Source organism: Narcine bancroftii, chromosome 3, assembly GCF_036971445.1.
Source record: "Narcine bancroftii isolate sNarBan1 chromosome 3, sNarBan1.hap1, whole genome shotgun sequence".
Classification (NCBI taxonomy): Eukaryota; Metazoa; Chordata; class Chondrichthyes; order Torpediniformes; family Narcinidae; genus Narcine; species Narcine bancroftii.
The window spans coordinates 260827277-260847170 of record NC_091471.1 but is presented as its reverse complement, the minus strand read 5'-3'; the positions used below and the strand labels follow the sequence as shown (position 1 = coordinate 260847170).

Here is a 19894-nt window from a genome sequence, read left to right as displayed (position 1 = left end):
TATCAACAAATAATATCAAATTATCATCACAGATAGGTAATTAAATGTGAATCATTAATACATGTTCCCTATCCCTATCCCTCAACCCAAACCCCTAATGAAGAAAGATGAAAAAGGGAAAAGGAGAAGAAACAAGAGAAAGAACAGAAGAGGAAAAAGAAAAGAGGAGTTATCTAGATCTGAAATCCAATTCAATAAGGAAGGGGCCCAATTATTTTAATCTAAATTTCAATAAATAAATAGAAAATAAATATTTATTTCGTAGCCCACCCTACATTTTGTAAGTAGGGTTCCCATACCTGCAATGACAGGTTGAAGGTAATTTTCTGCAGCAGCTGCCCCATTATTGAGCCCAGGGTCCAGTGTCGGTGCTCCTCAACTGACCCCCATTCCCCACTGCCCCCCCATTCCCCACTGCCCCCCACCCCAATTCCCCACTGCCCCCCACCCCAATTCCCCACTGCCCCCCACCCCAATTCCCCACTGCCCCTCCACACCAATTCCCCACTGCCCCCCCACCCCAATTCCCCACTGCCCCCCCACCCCAATTCCCCACTGCCCCCCACCCCAATTCCCCACTGCACCCCACCCCAATTCCCCACTGCCCCCCACCCCAATTCCCCACTGCCCCCCACCCCAATTCCCCACTGCCCCCCATTCCCCACTGCCCCCCCACCCCAATTCCCCACTGCCCCCCACCCCAATTCCCCACTGCCCCCACCCCAATTCCCCACTGCCCCCCCACCCCAATTCCCCACTGCACCCCCATTCCCCACTGCACCCCCATTCCCCACTGCACCCCCATTCCCCACTGCCCCCCCATTCCCCACTGCCCCCCATTCCCCACTGCCCCCCCATTCCCCACTGCCCCCCCATTCCCCACTGCCCCCCCATTCCCCACTGCCCCCCCATTCCCCACTGCCCCCCCATTCCCCACTGCCCCCCCCATTCCCCACTGCCCCCCCATTCCCCACTGCCCCCCCATTCCCCACTGCCCCCCCATTCCCCACTGCTCCTGCTTTAATGCCCGTGTCCGGTATCACTGGTCTAGTATTCATGCTCCCTGGCATCGCCCCTCGACACCCCCTCCCCTTCCCCGCTGCTCCTGCCTTGATGCCCGTGTCCGGTATCACTGGTCTAGTATTCATGCTCCCTGGCATCGCCCCTCGACACCCCCTCCCCTTCCCCGCTGCTCCTGCCTTGATGCCCGTGTCCGGTATCACTGGTCTAGTATTCATGCTCCCTGGCATCGCCCCTCGACACCCCCTCCCCTTCCCCGCTGCTCCTGCCTTGATGCCCGTGCTCGCTCTGTCACTGCGCTGACGTCAGCCGGCTACACCGCAGCCCCGGGCTCCGCTGCGGACTCTCGCCGTCGCGTTGAGTCCGAACAATGGCAGCAACTGGCGGCATCCGCGCCGCTCTTCTCTTCCTGTCGGCCGCCGCCGCCTCCTGCAGCCCCACCGTCGCTGATCCCTTGGACGGCCTGGTCGGGGACACAGCTCAGTGCCAGAGGCTGTGCCGCAGAACCTTCCCGCTGACCGGGCGGTCCAGGGTAAGGCAGCTTGTCTTGCACGGTCGCCGGAGCTCGGTTGCACAAACGGGGACGGGGGGTGGGGGGGGGGGGGGTGGAGAGGAGAGGAGAGGAGAGGAGAGAGGAGAGAGAGAGAGAGAGAGAGAGGGAGAAAAACAAGAAGATGGAGGAGGTGGACGGAGAGGGAAAGGGATGGGGGGGGCGGTGAAAGAGGAAGAGAAGGTAAGGGATGCTTAAGGAGAGGGAACGGAGAGAGGATGGAGGGAGAGGACAAGGGATGGAGGTTGAAAGGGGGATGAAGGAGAGGGGTGTGGAGAGAATGGATCACGAGGAGACAGGGAGGGATGAAGAACCCAAAAGAGAAATGCAAAAGGGATGGGGGAATAGAGGAAGAAGGAGGTGAAATGGGGACGAGGGATTAAGGAGCAAGGGAATGCGAATGAGGGATAAAAGAAAGGTATGGGGAGAATAGGATGAGATGATGGGGTCTAAGAAGAACATGAGAAAGTGCAGCAGAAAGAAGAGACTTCGTCTGTTGAAGATAGGCTGCGGGGTGAGGGGGTGTGATGGTCTTTGTTGGTTAATGGTGGTTGTTTTGCAAACAATTATCAAGGCGGAATAAAGATTGAGCAGATTTATTGAAAAGCTCCCGAAGTCTGCAGCACAATTTCCAGTGAATGCTGGTGACAAGTACCAGCTAACAGGGTAGGTTAAGTGAGTAGACAAAACATATGATCTTGCAAGAACTCCAATGTGATTTCCAATAATTGTTAGGCAGAGGGAAAGCTTTTTCTTTCCCCGATTAATCTTTGAACACAAGGCTTTGATGCGAAGCGGGTTACTGCAGCACACATCCTATTGTGTGGATGACAGATTGAGGTGGGTGTAATGTACTCATGTCCCATCTGCTCCCATACACTAACAGATGAGGAAAGAGCTGACATTGATTCTACGGTTTATCAGACTCGCAAGAAGGAAATTAACATCCAGTTTTCATCCAATCGCCGGTGCATCTACATAATCGGTGGGGTGGGGTTGAATTTTGTAAAATCTCTTTCAGTGAAGCTAGTAATTCGTGACATGTATAATTGTATTCACACACTCTTTCCAAGAGCAGTGAGGGTTTTGGAAGCAGTGTAATATTGGCCTCTACATACCACAGAGGCAAACACAAATTCTACAGAGAAAAATGACACCAGCTGGGCCAGTTTTGGTCGAGGGAGTCAGAAGGATATTCAGCCAGGGCACCACTGGTGCCTGATTCATTTAATATCCACATAGATACAGTACTAATGAACCCAGGCTGAGCTTTGAAAATCATATCCCAATGAGAATCAGTGTCCGTTACTTTAGACATACACCAGTGAGAATTAATATCTCCATGATCCATGCCCCGATATAAGTGAGTGGCAGGGGAACATGTATCCCAGTGAGAGTCACTGTCTGTGGGATTCCTCTAACAGTAAGAATGGTTTGTTGAAGGATTCACACCCAGGAGGAATCATTATTCAGGGAAACCTTCAGGAGAAGGTGAATAAAACTCTTAAGCTGATTAAAATGTTTTTGCCCAGATGGATGGTATCCAACATGTAGTAACCACTGGTGTTTGTCATATGCTAGTTGATAAATTAACTGGCCACTGTAAATTACCCCTTGTGTAGATGAGTGGCAGGAGAATCAGGGTGTAGTTGATAGGCCTGTGAAAGAGTACATATTACAGGAAAATAGAACATTGAACATTACAACACGGTATAGGCCCTGCAGCCCATGATGTTGTGCCAACCAGAGTTTACCAAAAAAAACATTGAAAAATAAACAAAACCCTCCCTACCTCATCGAATATATTCGTGCATGTATGTCTTTTTGTTTGTCTGTTCTCCATGCAAATCAATATGGAGCACTCCAGAAATGTCCAAGAAGGTTCAATAAGAGTAACATTTGACACTGGATGTCATGCCCACATTGAATTTAATCTTTAAGGACATATGAACCTCAAAAGTGTTTTGAGGTTGCATTATTGTCTATTATACAAGTATTTACTAGCACTGACTTGCATAACTGTTTACTATAATTGTGGTAACATTTGATGCTGAATGTCATGATCACATTTTAAGGTCATGAAGTTCAAAAGTTCAAAAAAAATTTGAACTTGCACCAGGGACACCTTAATTGGTTACAGTGCTGTGCATCAATATATATTCAGAATAAAAACAAGTGGCCAAAGCAACACCAGGCCCGCCTCAGTGCTCAGGCCTCCAGACAAACAAGGAGCAGGCAGCAGGAAACTGAGGAACAAGACCAAGCCCGCCCCAGTGCTGATGCCACCAGGCATTCCATGAGTTGCTGAGGAAGAACAAGCAAGACTCCAAGCAATGCGAACAAAAGCCATCAGCCAAAGGGCAGCACCATTTACTACAGCCAATCTGCTAAATGCTGCATTCCATTCCTCAGTTGGCATTGAATATTCTTCCATTAATGCAGTTGTAATTGGCTCCATGCCAGAGGCATGCCAACATTATAGAGCAAAAAAATGAAAAGGTGAAACCCCATCGTTATGTTGTTCCAATTAAAACTTAGCATAGCTCTACTGACCTCCACAGTGGGTGTTTTATTTCACGTACAACGCCAGCTATCCTGCAAGTAACCTCTGTTTTTCTTTCATCCATGCATTTGTCTAGCAGTCTCTTGAATGCCCCTATTGTTCCAGCCTCCACTCCACCCCTACTAGGCCCCCACAACTCTCTGTGTAAAAAAAAAACCCGATGTCTCCCCTAAACTTTCATCCTTTCATTGCATGTCCTCTGGTGTTTGCAACTCCTGCCCTGGGAAAAAGGTGCAGGCGTTTCTCTGCCTCTTATAATCTTGTAGACCTCTAGTAATTATTAATAAATGGGTGGAATGGAATTGATAAGATTGATTTTAGATGTGGCATGGACTCAATGAGGCCAATAGTTTTCTTGTACGTCATAAGAATCTGTGAAATTATGCTCACTTGCATCTGATTTTTTTATCTTGTTGAAATTTTCCTCTTGAGCCAATCAGTGGTGTATAACATTGTTTGGATTGTTTTGTTAGTTTACAAATGTAAAACTATTGCCTCTCCACAAAGCTGAGAAGAATTGTGTTTGAGACCCACACGCTGCTTGCTTTTTGTGGAGTGATGCCTGTTTGTGTTTCCCCTGTAGGGGGCATGTCAGCGAGGGTGCCGCCTTCTCTCTATCTGCCAGTTTGTGGATGGCATCAGTGGCTTGAACAGCACAAGAGCTGAGTGTGAGGCAGGTGAGGATCGGAGACACTTTGCTCCCAGGAATTTCAGATTCCCACGATATCTAGTAAAACCTTGTAGATGTTCTTGATGAAAGGGAGGGACTTGTCTGTATGTCCTGGGCTGTGTCCACTACCTTTTGCAAGGCTTTACGTTCAGGTGGATTGGTGCCCTGGTGTGATGCTGCTGGTCAGCACCCTTCCCACTAGACATCTGTAGAAATTTGCCAGGGTTTCTGATGTTATGCCGAACCTCCACAAACTCTTGAGGAAGTAAAGGCCCTGAGGTGCTTTCTTTACGATGTAATTGGTGTGTTGGGTCCAGGAAAGATCCTCGGAGATAGTGACTCCCATGAACTTAAATTTGCTCACCCTCTCCACCTCTCATCCCCCAATAGAAAGACGGTGGCTGCGGTTAGGTCATGGATCAGACATTATCTTGATGGATGATGGAGTTAGTTTCCCTCTTCTTTAATGTAACTTGCTCGCCTTAACACTCCTCTTTATAGAGTAGGTGGGGAAAGGAAGGGAATGGAGAGGAAGCATTTTTTCTTGACGTGAGAGTGATCTGTGTGCTTGTGATTGCAGCATGTCTGGAGGCATACAGTCACTCGGAGGACCAGTATGGCTGTAACACTGGCTGCAGGAAACAGTTCCAAGAAGCGGAGAGGAAACAGAAACAGGTAACTTCTCACTCTGGCTGCAATCAGCCTGCAGAAAACTGTGAAGCATAAATCAGAGAAGTCTGTGTGAAAATACAAGGGGAATCTTAGATGGACAGGCAGCTGGGAAAAGAGCGTCACACAGAAGTTTCAGAGAACAAAGTATTTGTTTAGCAAGAACATGGGTTCTTTGACAGCCAATTTACATAAAAACAAAATCCCTTCATCTGCGAGGAGTAAATTGTGTGGAATATTTCATATCCACCTGCGTGGCCCGACATGAGATTCTGACCTGACATGAGGTCAGGGCTGTCTTGGGAATTTGGTCATATTTGTAGGTTGGAATGGGACTCAGATCTCACATACTGAGACGTTGGAAGCTATTTCATTTGTACTTTCTTCTATTTGCTTTCATTCGTGGTGAGAATGGCTGTAACACTTGGTAACTTGTCAGGGCTCGAAGACTTTGTGCTGGTAAACACAAAATCTGCAGATGCTGGGGTCCAGAGTAGTTCACAAAACTTTGGAGGCCACCCAGCAACCACAGAGAGTAAAGGCAGTTAACCTTTCAGCCCTGAGCCCTCCTTCTGGAATGAAAAGTGCACTCCTGAAGAAGGCCTCGGGCCTAAAAGCATCGACTGCCTTTTGCTTTCTGTGAACACTGCAGGGGCTGTTGAGTTTCTCCAGCATTTTGGGTACTGTCCCAAGACATTGTTATCCTTCAGCCACAGTGGAACTGGGAGACAGCATATATCATGAGGCTGCCTGTTTAATAGAAAGATTAGTTTTGAATAATTGGATTTAATCCATGGAGCCCACGGATGGATGTCTGCTCTAAATGTTTCAGTGGTTATAGCCTGCTCATGGGAAACTTCGCTATTTTCCCTGGCGCACCTTTTTTCCTCAATTAACCCCTCTGCCAATTGTCCCTTCCCACCTGAGGCACAGAACGGAGTCTGGTACTAGTAAGGCCTAAGTGGGCTCAGTGAGGAGGATTCTCACCCTGAACAAGGTGGGGAGGGGGGGGGGGAAATAATTCACTATTCCTGCTGCAATCTTTATTTGGTGACTTTTGCATGCAGGGACATTATATGTATTTTATTGGTGATGTCCTTGCAGTCATATAGCGAGCTCTTTCCTACACAGATGTGATGGGTCAAATAGCCATTGCGTAAAATCCATTGGTGTCTATGATGATCAGAAAATGCTTGAGGATTATTTGTCTGGTCCAATCAATACAGGGGGCAGGTGGTTAAAGCCTCTCCTACTTTATGAGGACTGAAGTTGAGCCATGAATTGGTCCCGAGACCTTGCAAGATCAGCTTGCTTATTACTGGGGAAGCTGCGACTCAGAGCTGCTCTGACAAGGTTCATGTGTTCACGTTGGTACTCTGAAGTAAAACTCTGTATCGCTTGCAGCTTCTAACAACTCCTCCTGAAGTCCCCTCATTCTCGCTCTTTGACTATGTGTCCAGCCTGTGCACTGATTTTGTCAACTCGGCTCAGAGTTTTATCTCCTCCACCTGGACCTTCTACCTGCAGGCTGATGATGGCAAGGTTGTGGTGTTTCAGGTAATGCAAACCTTTGGTAAACCCTGCGACACAATCCACAAATCTCCACTGCAAGCAACCCCCAAATCCCGATTTCCCCATGGCTAACCAAGCCAATATAAATCCTATCTCACAGCTAACTAAGCTATAAACCTCTGAACTCCACATCGTATCAACCCATAATCCCCAAACTTCATGCCTTGGATCCTTTCTGACCACCAACCTTGTTCACTCCCCCTCCAACACCCATCCTGAAACATTCAGATCAATAATAACTTTCTCTCTCTCCAACACCTCACCTTTTGCCAGTACCTTCACTGTCTGACACCCAACCCCTCCTTCCCTGCACACACTCCCATCTCTGATATTCTGCCCTCTTCTGAGACCACATCATCCCCTGCCCCTAAACAACACCCATCCATGACACACTGGCCCTCATCATCCCTTTCATCTGCCCCAAACTCTGCCCATCTCTTCATCCTGGACCGAGTTTTGTGTCATTCTCCTGTTCTCTAGGCTAACCCTGAAGTAGAGTTCTCATCCCTGGAGCTACAGCCCTCCCAACCCATTGAGACAGAGAATCTCCAGGATTGGATCCCTGGGTATCACAAGGAGCTGGGGACAAAGATGTTTCCTGCAACCCTGGAACCACGACCAGGTGAGTTGATCAGATGAAGGGAAAGAATTCTCTCTCTGAGTGATGGCCAGAAATATCAGTCAGGGTTGTTCAAACATGTTGTTTAGAGGGTGAACGTATCAGCAGTTTTTTTTTAAACCAAAAATAGACTTTATTTACTAAAGGAAAACTGTTCAAAGTCTCTTCCCAGCCTTAGTTTCATCCCTATACTGCACATTGTTGCATTCGATTCTTTTTACACCATTGCCACCACTGAGCCACCTTGTTGCTTCTCCCCACCACCCTCCCCTGTTGTTGGAGAGACTTCTCCTTGGTTTCAGCTCCTCAATGCCTGGTAATGGGAGGACTGTAGACAGTGGTCCTTCCCCCTACAGCACCCTCGCGTTGGCTGGACCAAGCCTCAGTGCATCACTCAGCCCGTACTCCTCCAGCCTGGAATGTGCCAGTCGGCAGCTTTCCCTCACTGATGTCTCCATCTGCTGAAAGACCAACAAGTTCCGGGCAGACCAAAATTTCTGGTTCACCAAGTTGATGGTGTTCCAGCCGTTCTGGATGTCTGACTGTGTGTTCAACCCTGGGAACAGTCTGTAGATCAGAGAGTCCTCTGTCACACTGCTGTTGGGGATGAACCGTGACAAGGACCCTTGCATCCTTCTCCACTCTTTGGTATCAGCAGTTTATGCACAGCAAGATCCCATATTCAGACTTGAGATCATTAGGGTAAGGGCAATAGTAATGAGGAGACCCCTATGCTTTGCAGAACCTGATCACAGGATCTTTTTCCTTTACAGAATAAACAGGCCCATCTAAGAGTTATTGCCCTGTTCAGCTTTCCTTCTGTACCAATGAGGCATTGTCAGACTAGAATATGAGCTGAAATTCCAGATGTTTGTTATGTGAAATAGGATTGTGGAAATGGCCTGATAGGATACTTATCCAAGGCAGGATTAAGGTAAGATTGAGGGATCACATTACCCTGCCCTGGGCTTTTCCTGATCTGGGTTTGTGTCAAAGAGTCAAATTCCTGTAGGTTATTCTGTTGCGCAGGTAACCTCAACCCAAGTTCTTTTGTTACTCACTTAACTGGCAGGAAGCTGGAATCTGGCAGTGGACAGCCCCTCTGAATTTTCCTTTCTGGCATCTGCAGTTAATGCTATCATCACAATCTTCCTCGTTGCTTCCAGCAGTTGTCGAAGATGTAAAGAAGGGTCCAGACAGCAGGATGATCCCAGAGCCAGTATTGAAAGAGAAGTTCACAGATCAAGAGGGCTCGCAATCGCAACACGACTTCTTGGGCTGCATGTCACGGTATGAGAGCTGACTGACCACTGACCCCACCAAATCCAATGACATTGTGGTTATGCTGGTGACAAACTCATACTGATAAAGTGTCCATGCAATGTTGGGAGATGAACTTCCTTCAACTCATCTGGTCTCATTCATTAGACCTAGATTATTGTAACTCCAATTCAGCTCATTCAAGACATCCTAGCACTTTACAATGTGATTTGGAATATACTAGAATTAATCTGATTAGACCAATATATCCTTCATTCAGCTTCATTTTCATTTTCCATAGATGAAGACCATTAATTACCCAGAGTTCTGGGAAACCAAATAGATGGTCAGAACCTGAATGGATACTGAAGAGGGCATGGATCCCCATGGCAAAAAGCAAACTGCTGGAGAACTTCAGTAGGTCAGGCAGCAGGAAATGGACAGTCTGTGTCTTGGGTTAACTCTTTGCACTCTGTGTCCCAGTTTTCAGGGATTAACAACAAGCGCATATACTCTATGTCACCGGTTTCTGGGATTGGTTTTATACCCAACCACCAGCTGATTCATACTTGTATTGGGAAAGGTTGTGGCTGTCATGTAACAGCTCTGCCCCCTACCTAGTCGGAGGAAACACCAGCTGCCAATCAAGGTTTGGATCCGCCCCACAATAAATGGATCTACACCCCTTGCAGTTTTTTCCATGTAAATTACCTGGAATGGACGCTCCAGAATGTCTGTACTTGGCCTTGGGCCATTGGCTGTTGTAATTGGATTAATCTTCCAATTAATCAGGATTAATCAGGTCAGAGCCCAAAGGGTTAAAAAAAAACCCCGGCTTCAGGACAAAACATTGGCTGTCCATTTCCCTCTATAGATGCTGCCTGACCTATTCTGTTCTTCCAGCAGTTTGTTTTTGCTCTAGATTTAAACTTCTTTAGTCTCCTGTGCCTCCACTGGTCACACGTTTTGTGGAAGAGAACTTGCGCTGGGGATATTGTTGACAGACATTATTAATTCTGGAGCAAGGTACTCAGTAGTGAGGCAGGGAGTCATTGAGGAGATTTTAATGGCAAACTGATCTCTACACAGCTGGGAACCAGTATGTCCCTGACTTCCACTAACCAAGCTAACTTGCCTTATTGCAGGTTCAGATAGCAACTAGTGGATGGAGCAGGCATCTGGTGTCCTTGCACAGACAATGCTGAGCTATACCACATAAAAGATCCTGAAACTCTAGAGAGGATTTTGTAAAATTTGTCTTTTAGCACTTAAAAATTCTCTAAACAAGAAAGCAAAAAATCTATCCATCTGATTTTTTTTGTGTTGTTAGTCTTTGGAATAAATATTGATCAGAACACAACTGATTTTCTTCACAACACCCCTGGCAGGATAGGTCAGGATAGATCAAGATAGGTCGGGATAGATCGGGCGAGATCAGGATAGATCGGGCTAGGTCGGGATAGATCGGGATAGGTCATAGATCGGGATAGATCAGGCTAGGTCAGGATAGGTCGTAGGTCGGGATAGATCAGGCTAGGTCAGGATAGGTCGGGATAGGTTGGACTAGGTCAGGATAGATCAGGCTTCACCCTCAAGTTTATTGTCATCTGACTGTGCATATAAAACCAGAGGATACAGTGTTTCTCTGGACCACGATGGACATACACACGCACACAATGCACAACATGTAAAAATCACCTATGTACATTCAGATATGACTTGAAATAAATAACAATATTTGGAATTATTTGCTCGGTTACAGGATACTGTTCATCAATCTCACAACCTGCAGGAAGAAGCTATTTCCCAGCCTTGCTTTGATGCCAGGAGATTGCACCCCACTTAGATGTTGGATTACGAGTGCAGAATAACATGCCTTTCCTTTGTTACCACAGGCGCTCAGGTCTACCCCGTTGGATCCTGGCTGGCTGCCTGGTGTTGTCGATTGTGGTCATGCTGTGGCTGAGTTGTGCAAGTTTAGTGACTGCCCCAGATCAACATGTGAAGTCACAGGTGACTTGTGTGCGGTTTTACATTATAGAAACAGACGAATCAATCCATTTAAATAATGCTTGTCTTTCAGCTCCACACTGGGTTGTTCTCAGCCTTCCCCACCTCCCCATAACTATCTCCTTGTATTCCTTTCTTCTTGTATTTATTCAGATCCTTCTTCAATCTAAGTCAGCCATTCCCATCTCAACATCTCCCTGTGGAAGCAAGTGGCCCAGCAACTGTGGATGGAGAAACAGTTCCCTTTTCAGGCCTGGTGCCTTTTAGACATACAGCACAGTAACAGGCAATTTCAGCCCACAAGTCCGTGCCACCCAATTAACCTACACCCCTGGTACATTGCAAACAATGGAGGAAACTGGAGCCCCCGGAAAAAACCCACGCAGACACAGGGAGAACAAAAAAAAACTCCTTACAAACAGCATGGGATTCGAACCCCAAGTGCTTATTGCTGATGCTGTAACAGTGTTGCATGAACTGCTATGCTAACTGTGCTGCCCTGTCAGATTATTTTTTTCCCTCCATTGTGGGAGTGGGGAAACCTTGATCCAGGAAGCCATGTCTGGAATGTCCTTTCATTGGAGCAGGTGTGACAGAGAGAGAGAGAGGGAGGGGGGGGGGGAATGAAATCAACTCCCTAAAGGAAACTGAGTGGGCCGATATATCATCAAGATTGGAGTTTCTATGGGCTTTGAATGGATCCAAAGTAATGTTCAAGTTCTGAATGAGTTCAGGAAGCAGCCCCCAATGCAATCATCGAAGTAACAGACAAATAATTATGAGAGGGGGTCCAAATCGGACCTAGGCAAAGAGTCTTCCAAATATTCCACAAAAAAGGAGCATTTGTTGGATCTATGCAAATAACCACAGCTGAACCTTTGATCTTGAAAAATGACCAGAATTGTTCAAGTTAAACAGCAGAATGAATGAGTTTTGGGCACTGATAAAGTCAAACAAATTTGACCGTGATCTCAGCGAGAAGGCCATTTCAGAAAAAAAAACATCTCAGAGGCACCACCTTTTCCACTGGCGGCATGTAGCTCTTCTGTAGCCCTGAAGCAAAAATATTTTTGTCAGATTATTCCCCAGTATTCTTTCTAGAGACACGGGCTCAGATTACACAGCCTTTGCTAATGGTAATGATGTCCCAGTTCAAGAAGCATCCTTCCAAGTGTTTTATTATCTTCTCGAGTGTTGTGACCGTTTCTATAATGTGAAGTACAGCCCAGTGGATAAGAACGTGCCTTTTCTGGGCCAAGCGTCTGTGAATTGAAGCTAATTGCTAACGTGGTGTAATCTTTCCTCTGTTGAGTGAATCTCTTTCCAAGTTCCACAACACTTATCAAGATGATACAATACCTTTATTGTACACAGTAAAAAAAAACAAGATAACGTTCCTCTAAACCATAATGCTACCTACGCATCACAAGATTACACAAATCAACGCAGACAACACAAGACCGCGCCATTCCTACACCAAACAAGACAAGAAAAAATCTACACGAGACTGAGACACTCCTACACAGAGCTACATAATGAATAAAATAAAAACAATACAGTAAAATATGAAAAACTAGACGTTAGTCACAGGGGAGACAAGTTACATTTTCGTAGACTTTGATTTAAAAAAAGTCTAGTAGCTTGAAGTGAAGAACTGCCATGCAGTTCACACGTCCATAGGGGCTGCAAGCTTTGACACAATAGTGATAGAGAGACCCAACGGCCTCCTCGCTGACATCACTATCTGCCACAGAGCCCCGCTCTCCAAGACGGCACAACCTCCAGGCACTTAACATGGCCACTGGGCTCCCTGACACTTCCACTGCAGAACACAAAAGACCCCCCCTGATCCTCCCAGCCAGGCAGCCTGCTCTGGCACTCCCCCGCTAAACCCACCGCAGCGTCTCCTCCTCAGCTAAACCCATTGCAGCGTCTCCTCCTCGGCCACCAACAGCAAACGACATCGAAGTCTGGAGGTCTCGTCCCCACAACAGAGGCCTGATTACCACAGCAGACCAGGCCGCAGCTTTCTTCCAAAGGTCTGCACCTTACTTCGCGGTTTTTACATTTCCACGGCTCCACAGTGCTCTACCGTCCAATGTTCATCAGTTAAGAATTATTGCACGGCACCGTACTTAACCGTTGCGGCAGCATCAGGTCTGGAGAAGCCGCTGCAGCCACCGCCATCATCCAGAACCAAACAGAAGTTCTGTGATGTTTCTTTTAAGGGATGAATTTTTATCGGAGGTGAGGAGATCATCGCTCCCAACAGCTTCCTTGGGAAGTGATTAATGTCTTGTGTGAGATTCACTCTGTATCTAATACACACTTTACTACCATGGAAGTAATGTATAGAGACAAGATTGCTCCATAAGCAATGGTCTCTCTGCCCTAGATATGTTTCATGGGACCACGTAGAGGAAGTTTTACTCCATATCTAGGATATTGCGGTGCGCTGAGGCAGCATCAAGCAAGCACAAAACTCAAAAGATCGTACAACAGGCTTTATTCCAGTAAAAGTCAGAACACCAGTTCATGCCTTGATGGTTCCCCGTGCAACTGGCTCAGGAGGGGCTGGCTCAGGTTTATATTTGGGTCGGCTGATTGACAGCCAGCCGGATGGAGTCAGCCCCTTAGGTTGTCTTCCTGAAGGCACAGAGATCGCCCCCTGCAGTCGGCTGGTGGTCACATCACCATAGGTATATGCTGCGGAGTCTCCAGCACCTTTGTGCATTTTGCACACCATATTTAATTTATGCTCTATTTGCCTGGTAATGTTTCATTGAAATGGGGGAGAGGGAACTTTCTCCATACTTACTCCATTCTCCACCTGTATTGGGATTGTTTGTTGGGATTGTGTAGAGGGAGCTTTACTCATCTAACCAGTGCTGTCCTTGACCTGGGAGGATTTAATGGGAGGATTGAGTGCAGAGAGGGTATACTGTTGGTCTAACTTCCACTGGAATCTCTGATGGAAATCTGTTGCTTATTCATCAGCTGTTTTTCTGTCTGTCTCTATCATTTACTTGCAGCCTCTGAACGTTGCTGGTGATCAGGAGAGTGTGGCGAAGACCCCTTTGTTTGGACTATCCCCTGTTATTGCTGTCACAATCCGGAATCCAGACGAGGAGAAGGATGTAGGTCCTCTGCCTGTGAAAGTTGACCTGAGTAAAACTGCCATCTAGAACTTTATTTCCCAGTTTAAAGGGACATTTTCTGTCTTGCTTGCTCAAGATGCGGTTTCAATATTGACACAAGATTGCCCCTTCTTCACCCATTGTTAAGTAGATCCAGACTGCTGGCCAGGGAGAGGATTACATTTTTTGGAATCCAACAGAATCTTAAAAATCTCTGGAGCCCCCACATTAAGGTTGGACAGCCCAGGAGCTCAAAATCCTCATTCTTATCTTCAAACCCAAAACAAGGAGCTTACAGGATTCTGGGAGGAACTTGGATGCTTTTGTGTCTTATTCTGATCAAAGAAAGCTCCATCTCCAGTTCTTTGAAAGCAAATAAGTCTAGAGAAGGTGGGGTCTGAGTAAAATCTCTCTCTCACTCTCTCTCCCCCTCTTTCTCCCTCTATTTCTCTCCCTCCCTCTGTCTGTCTCTCCCCTTCCTCTCTCTCTCCCTTCCTCTCTCTCTCCCTTCCTCTCTCTCTCCTCCACTTTCTCTCTCTCTCTTTCCCTCTCCTTTCCTCTCTTCCTCTAAATTATCTCTATTTTTTCTGTCCTGTCAAGAGGAGTGAAGAGTTTCCTGGGTGATAAAACAAAAAGAAAATGTCTTGTACTAGGTCTGGCATAATTTGGAAGAGATATGGGCCAGGGCCCATCTATACATCCATATAATGTCTGTCCGTCCATCCTCAGCCTTTGCTCAGAGAGGATCACTCACAATTGAGAGAGATAATCTTGCTGAGCACGTGATTGACCCTGCATAATAAATAGTGTAGGTCCTCCATTTGGACAGATGTAATTCAGGTATAACTTAATCAGAAGGTTGGTGAAGTCATTCTTGGTTAAGAAAAGGGAACAGTTGCTGCCATCAACCCAGGCTAATTGACCTCAACTGGCTGTACCCTTCAAGTGGACCAAGAACTCATTGCATTGGATGATGAAGATGGTTTTTGAGCTCAGGTAATATAGTAGAGTCCAGAATGTTAGCTATAAATGCATGATTAGGCCATTTAGCCCTATTGCCTGTTCTTTCTGTCATTGAGGTTGTAGCAGTTAGTTTTAAATTATTTTTTCCACCCTACTATAACTACTTAACAGACGTAGAGCCCACGGATCAATCAGTCTTTGAATAGACATGGCGGAGCAACTACTTCTGAGAAATTCTGTTTGCCAACCCTCTATTCTCAGACTTTATCTCCAGATTCCAGGCTCTCAAGCATCAGGAAATGGCATTTCAGCATCCACCAGGGAGCTGTTCCCAGTGAATTGAAAGGTGGGAACTGGAACCAGGTAAGTGAAAAGAGGACATAAAAAGTGGGGCTCCGGAAAGTAGAAAAGTGGGTATGGGAACCTGGGTCCCAGGAACTTTAAGAAACATTACCTGTCGAGCTAGAAGCTGAACCATCAGGCTTGTAGATAAGAGCTTTGGAATTATTAAAGGCAAGTAGAGAAGGGTATTTAAATTGATTCTTGTGGTTAAGGGATATTCATATTTGGGAAGATGAAGCAGAATGGACATTTCCTGTCCAGTATATATAAAGATGAAGTAAATTGAGACTGTTGGCTTGAAAGGAAGTTCAGCAGCGTAAATCCCATTATGAAGGACCTAGGGTATTGTCTCAGGATAAGGAGTCACCCATTAGCAAGGAATTATCTCTGTCAAAGAGCAATGTCTGAATTGCATCCCTGCGTCTTTTGTGTAGACCATGGTGTGAATCTGTAACTGCTTTCTGTAGCTGCTCGGACGCAGATAATACACCGGCAGACGTAGCTGGGGGAGTGCAGCTGGGACGTTCAGGAGGCCACGGAGAAGACGCCTTACTGTCACCTGAACGTGCCGGCTGAAGGAGAGCTGTGTCCAAGTGAACGTCGGCTCCTGTGGACTGTGGCCGCAGTCCCACTGCTGCTTTCAGGTGCAATGGGGGATTCTCCGAGCCGGAGAATATACCTACCCAAGGAAGGTTAGGTAAGTGCTCCTCCTGGCCAGGTTCTCCACTTTTAGGTGGCCACCTGACAGCCGCATAACAGTCGGTTATTCTGGCCACCTGAAAACAGCTTGTGACTTCTGCTCCGGAGTCCAAACTGAGCCTCTGACAAGGAGTGCACTGCAGTAAACACAGTACCATTGTCCCATGGGAGAGTCCGTGCTGGTGGTGAGGGGTGGTGTGAAGAACTAGGAAGAGGCAATGGAAGTACTCACTTCAATGTCAGACTGAATAGGGTCATTGTCATAAATACTGTTGTCCCCGTATCAGATTCCCTAGCTTTCTCCAACCCGTGGCATTAAAGGGCAAGGTTTGTTCACTAAATAAAGTTAGTTCCTACCATGTTTAAATCCTTCCTTTCCTAATACAGGTTGAAGGAAGGAGGGTGTGGGTGATCAATAATACCTCCTCCTCAACGCCATTCTTAAGGTAAATCTACACAAGAAAGAAACTGGTTGCCATTTGAACTCTACAAGCTTCATTCTGCACTTTGTGCGACGTTCAATCTCTTTCAGGAGTCCGGTTGGGGCTTCTAAAAGTGATTGGGAGTGGAGAACCAGATGAGGACCCTGGCAAATTCTTTAATTCCCTAACCACAAAGGGAAAGAGACCAATTGAATGGTTTTCTGCTGCAGTCCTGCCTGAGGTGTGCCCCACCACTGGGTGGAGCTTGGGATCCTTTTGGCTTGTGTATTGTTGGAGCCATACCTACAGTCTGACTATGTAACCATTCCCTTTCCATCAGGATTTCCTTCCTTCTGCCATTCCTGACTTTTGCTCCCAACTTTCTGTTTTGTAAGGGAAGGGCATGTTCAATAAAACTTTGTCAAACATTAACATTGCACATTGGTCCTTCATTGCACCTCACCAACCTCAGACTGAACTCCAGTGTGGACTTGAGTCTCCTGGGCCGCACAATGACACTGAACTTCTCAACTAACGCATCTTGTCACTCAATCATGGTTTTGTAAGAAGTTGTTGGGGACAAGAAATTAAAGGGAAGGCTGGCCAAAGAAGATGTGGCTGCTGGGTGATTTGTAATCATGATCCTTCTGATTTCCCCAACTGAGAAAATCCCAGTTTGTGTTGGCATCCTATTGGATGGAATTGCTGGCAGAGCTACTGGATTGGACTTCATTCCAGGTGGGGGTTTTTTCACATCACTTCTTAATATCCTATCAACCATCCAAAGCACCAACCATGATGACAATTGATCAGTCAAGGTGGTCACTAATTCAGAGATCCATAAATATCTCCAGTTAGGGACATACTCATATTCCATCCTGAGTTTGCTGAGGCCCTACTGCTGGTTGGTATTTCTCTCCCAGGATTGCCCTATCAGCTCCCCATTAAATCCCTCGGCACTCTTCCATTATATTTTGTCCAGGGTAACATTGGCGTGTAATATTTGCCCAGATAATTAATTGACAGTGGCTATTACCAACAGGTTAGAGCAGAAACACTACATGGGTGTGATGTACATGATCCAAATGATCTGTGTAATCATTAGACTCTTCAAATGCATCTAAATCCTCAACATCTTCCACCTGGAAAGACCATGGCAATAGTGGAGCACCACTCTACAAGTTCTACTCCATGTCACACATCATCTAACTTGTTTATCATTTCTTCCTTCACCATCACCGGATGCTTTATGTAATTCTGTTGTGGGATATAGGTGTCATTGACAAAGCTAGCATTTTTTTAAATTTAAATTTAATCATGTAGCACTGTAACAGGCCCTTTCAGCCCTCAAGCCCTTGCCACCGATTGACTCAATTGACCAACAACCCAGTATGTTTTGAAGAGTGGGAGGAAACTGGAGGACCTGGAGGAAACCCACGCAGACACAGGGATCATGTACAAACTCCTTATAGACAGCGCCAGATTCGTGGACAGGAAGTTGGTACTTTTTTTGCATTCGACTTAGCAGTGTTGCACAATTAAATCTTTTTTGGTTTGAAATGGGTAATATGTTAGAACAAGTAACTGGAGTACGATTCCCTCCAGGATCCAGTGTTATTTTTACTGGGAGATGTTGGGAGGAAGTCAGATACTGATCTGGGAATGGATAGATGAGGTGCGGAAATTTGGAGTTCCACCTGAGAAAATTACTTATAATTTAAGAGATAAATATCGTACATTTTGTGAAATGTGGAGCCCATATTTACAAACTTGCTATTAAAAGTTAAATGAATCTTGAACATACCCTTTCTCTTCCAGGTCTCCGTAAATATTTATATGTTTAAAAGTATCAGAAAGTGAAATCTCCTGTTGGGGTTTTCCTGTCCCTCATTTTCTTTTTTTTTAGTTTGTGAGGGGAGGGGCGATTTATAGGTTTTTCTTTCTTTTGTATTCTTTACTTATTTATATAAAATACCACATGTACTTGGATTAAGTTTGAAATATTGTGATGTTTGCAAAGTGGCCCAGCTCGCTTGGCCACGGCACACGAACCATGGGTGTAAAGGGTGGGGCCAGTACTGCGCGCACTGCACTCCACCTAAAAGCTCCTTTGCGCAGGCCTGAGGACAGGTCCACGACCTCCCCCTCAAAAAGACAAAGGAGGAAAAACCCAACACCCAACCCCAACCAACCATTTTTCCCCTGCAGCCGCTGCAACCGTGTCTGCCTGTCCCGCATCGGACTTGTCAGCCACAAACGAGCCTGCAGCTGACGTGGACTTTTACCCCCCCATATCCATAAATACCACACGTCAGCTGCAGGCTCGTTTGTGGCTGACAAGTCCGATGCGGGACAGGCAGACACGGTTGCAGCGGCTGCAGAGGAAAATTGGTTGGTTGGGTGTTGGGTTTTTCCTCCTTTGCCTTTTGTCAGTGAGGTGGGCTCTGCGGTCTTCTTCAAAGGAGGTTGCTGCCCGCCAAACTGTGAGGCGCCAAGATGCACGGTTTGAGGCAATATCAGCCCACTGGCGGTGGTCAATGTGGCAGGCACCAAGAGATTTCTTTAGGCAGTCCTTGTACCTTTTCTTTGGTGCACCTCTGTCACGGTGGCCAGTGGAGAGCTCGCCATATAACACGATCTTGGGAAGGCGATGGTCCTCCATTCTGGAGACGTGACCCATCCAGCGCAGCTGGATCTTCAGCAGCGTGGACTCGATGCTGTCGACCTCGATGCTGTCGACCTCTGCCATCTCGAGTACTTCGACGTTAGGGATGAAAGCGCTCCAATGGATGTTGAGGATGGAGCGGAGACAACGCTGGTGGAAGCGTTCTAGGAGCCGTAGGTGATGCCGGTAGAGGACCCATGATTCGGAGCCGAACAGGAGTGTGGGTATGACAACGGCTCTGTATACGCTTATCTTTGTGAGGTTTTTCAGTTGGTTGTTTTTCCAGACTCTTGTGTAGTCTTCCAAAGGCGCTATTTGCCTTGGCGAGTCTGTTGTCTATCTCATTGTCGATCCTTGCATCTGATGAAATGGTGCAGCCGAGATAGGTAAACTGGTTGACCGTTTTGAGTTTTGTGTGCCCGATGGAGATGTGGGGGGGCTGGTAGTCATGGTGGGGAGCTGGCTGATGGAGGACCTCAGTTTTCTTCAGGTTGACTTCCATGCCAAACATTTTGGCAGTTTCCGCAAAGCAGGACGTCAAGCGCTGAAGAGCTGGCTCTGAATGGGCAACTAAAGCGGCATCGTCTGCAAAGAGTAGTTCACGGACAAGTTTCTCTTGTGTCTTGGTGTGAGCTTGCAGGTGGCTCAGATTGAAGAGACTGCCATCCGTGCGGTACCGGATGTTTTATATATATATATATATATATATATTTTATATAAGACAGCAGCAGAA

General features: G+C 46.5%; 1 protein-coding gene across 2 annotated transcripts; it reads left to right on the top strand.

Annotated features, from left to right (window-relative positions):
* The first annotated feature begins 1280 nt into the window (after positions 1–1280).
* Positions 1281–16928, top strand: tmem59l (transmembrane protein 59-like). 2 transcript variants are annotated; one of them, XM_069927849.1, is made up of 8 exons: positions 1281–1552; positions 4717–4810; positions 5384–5478; positions 6877–7029; positions 7525–7666; positions 8830–8953; positions 10819–10936; positions 13966–16928. In XM_069927849.1, exons 1-8 carry the CDS (start codon positions 1391–1393, stop codon positions 14116–14118), a joined length of 1041 nt encoding a protein of 346 aa, XP_069783950.1. In that variant the 5' UTR covers positions 1281–1390; the 3' UTR covers positions 14119–16928. The 2 variants fall into 2 exon arrangements, with proteins under 2 accessions (XP_069783950.1, XP_069783951.1); XM_069927850.1 differs by having other exon boundaries at positions 1283–1552; positions 8833–8953.
* The last annotated feature ends 2966 nt before the right edge of the window (positions 16929–19894 follow it).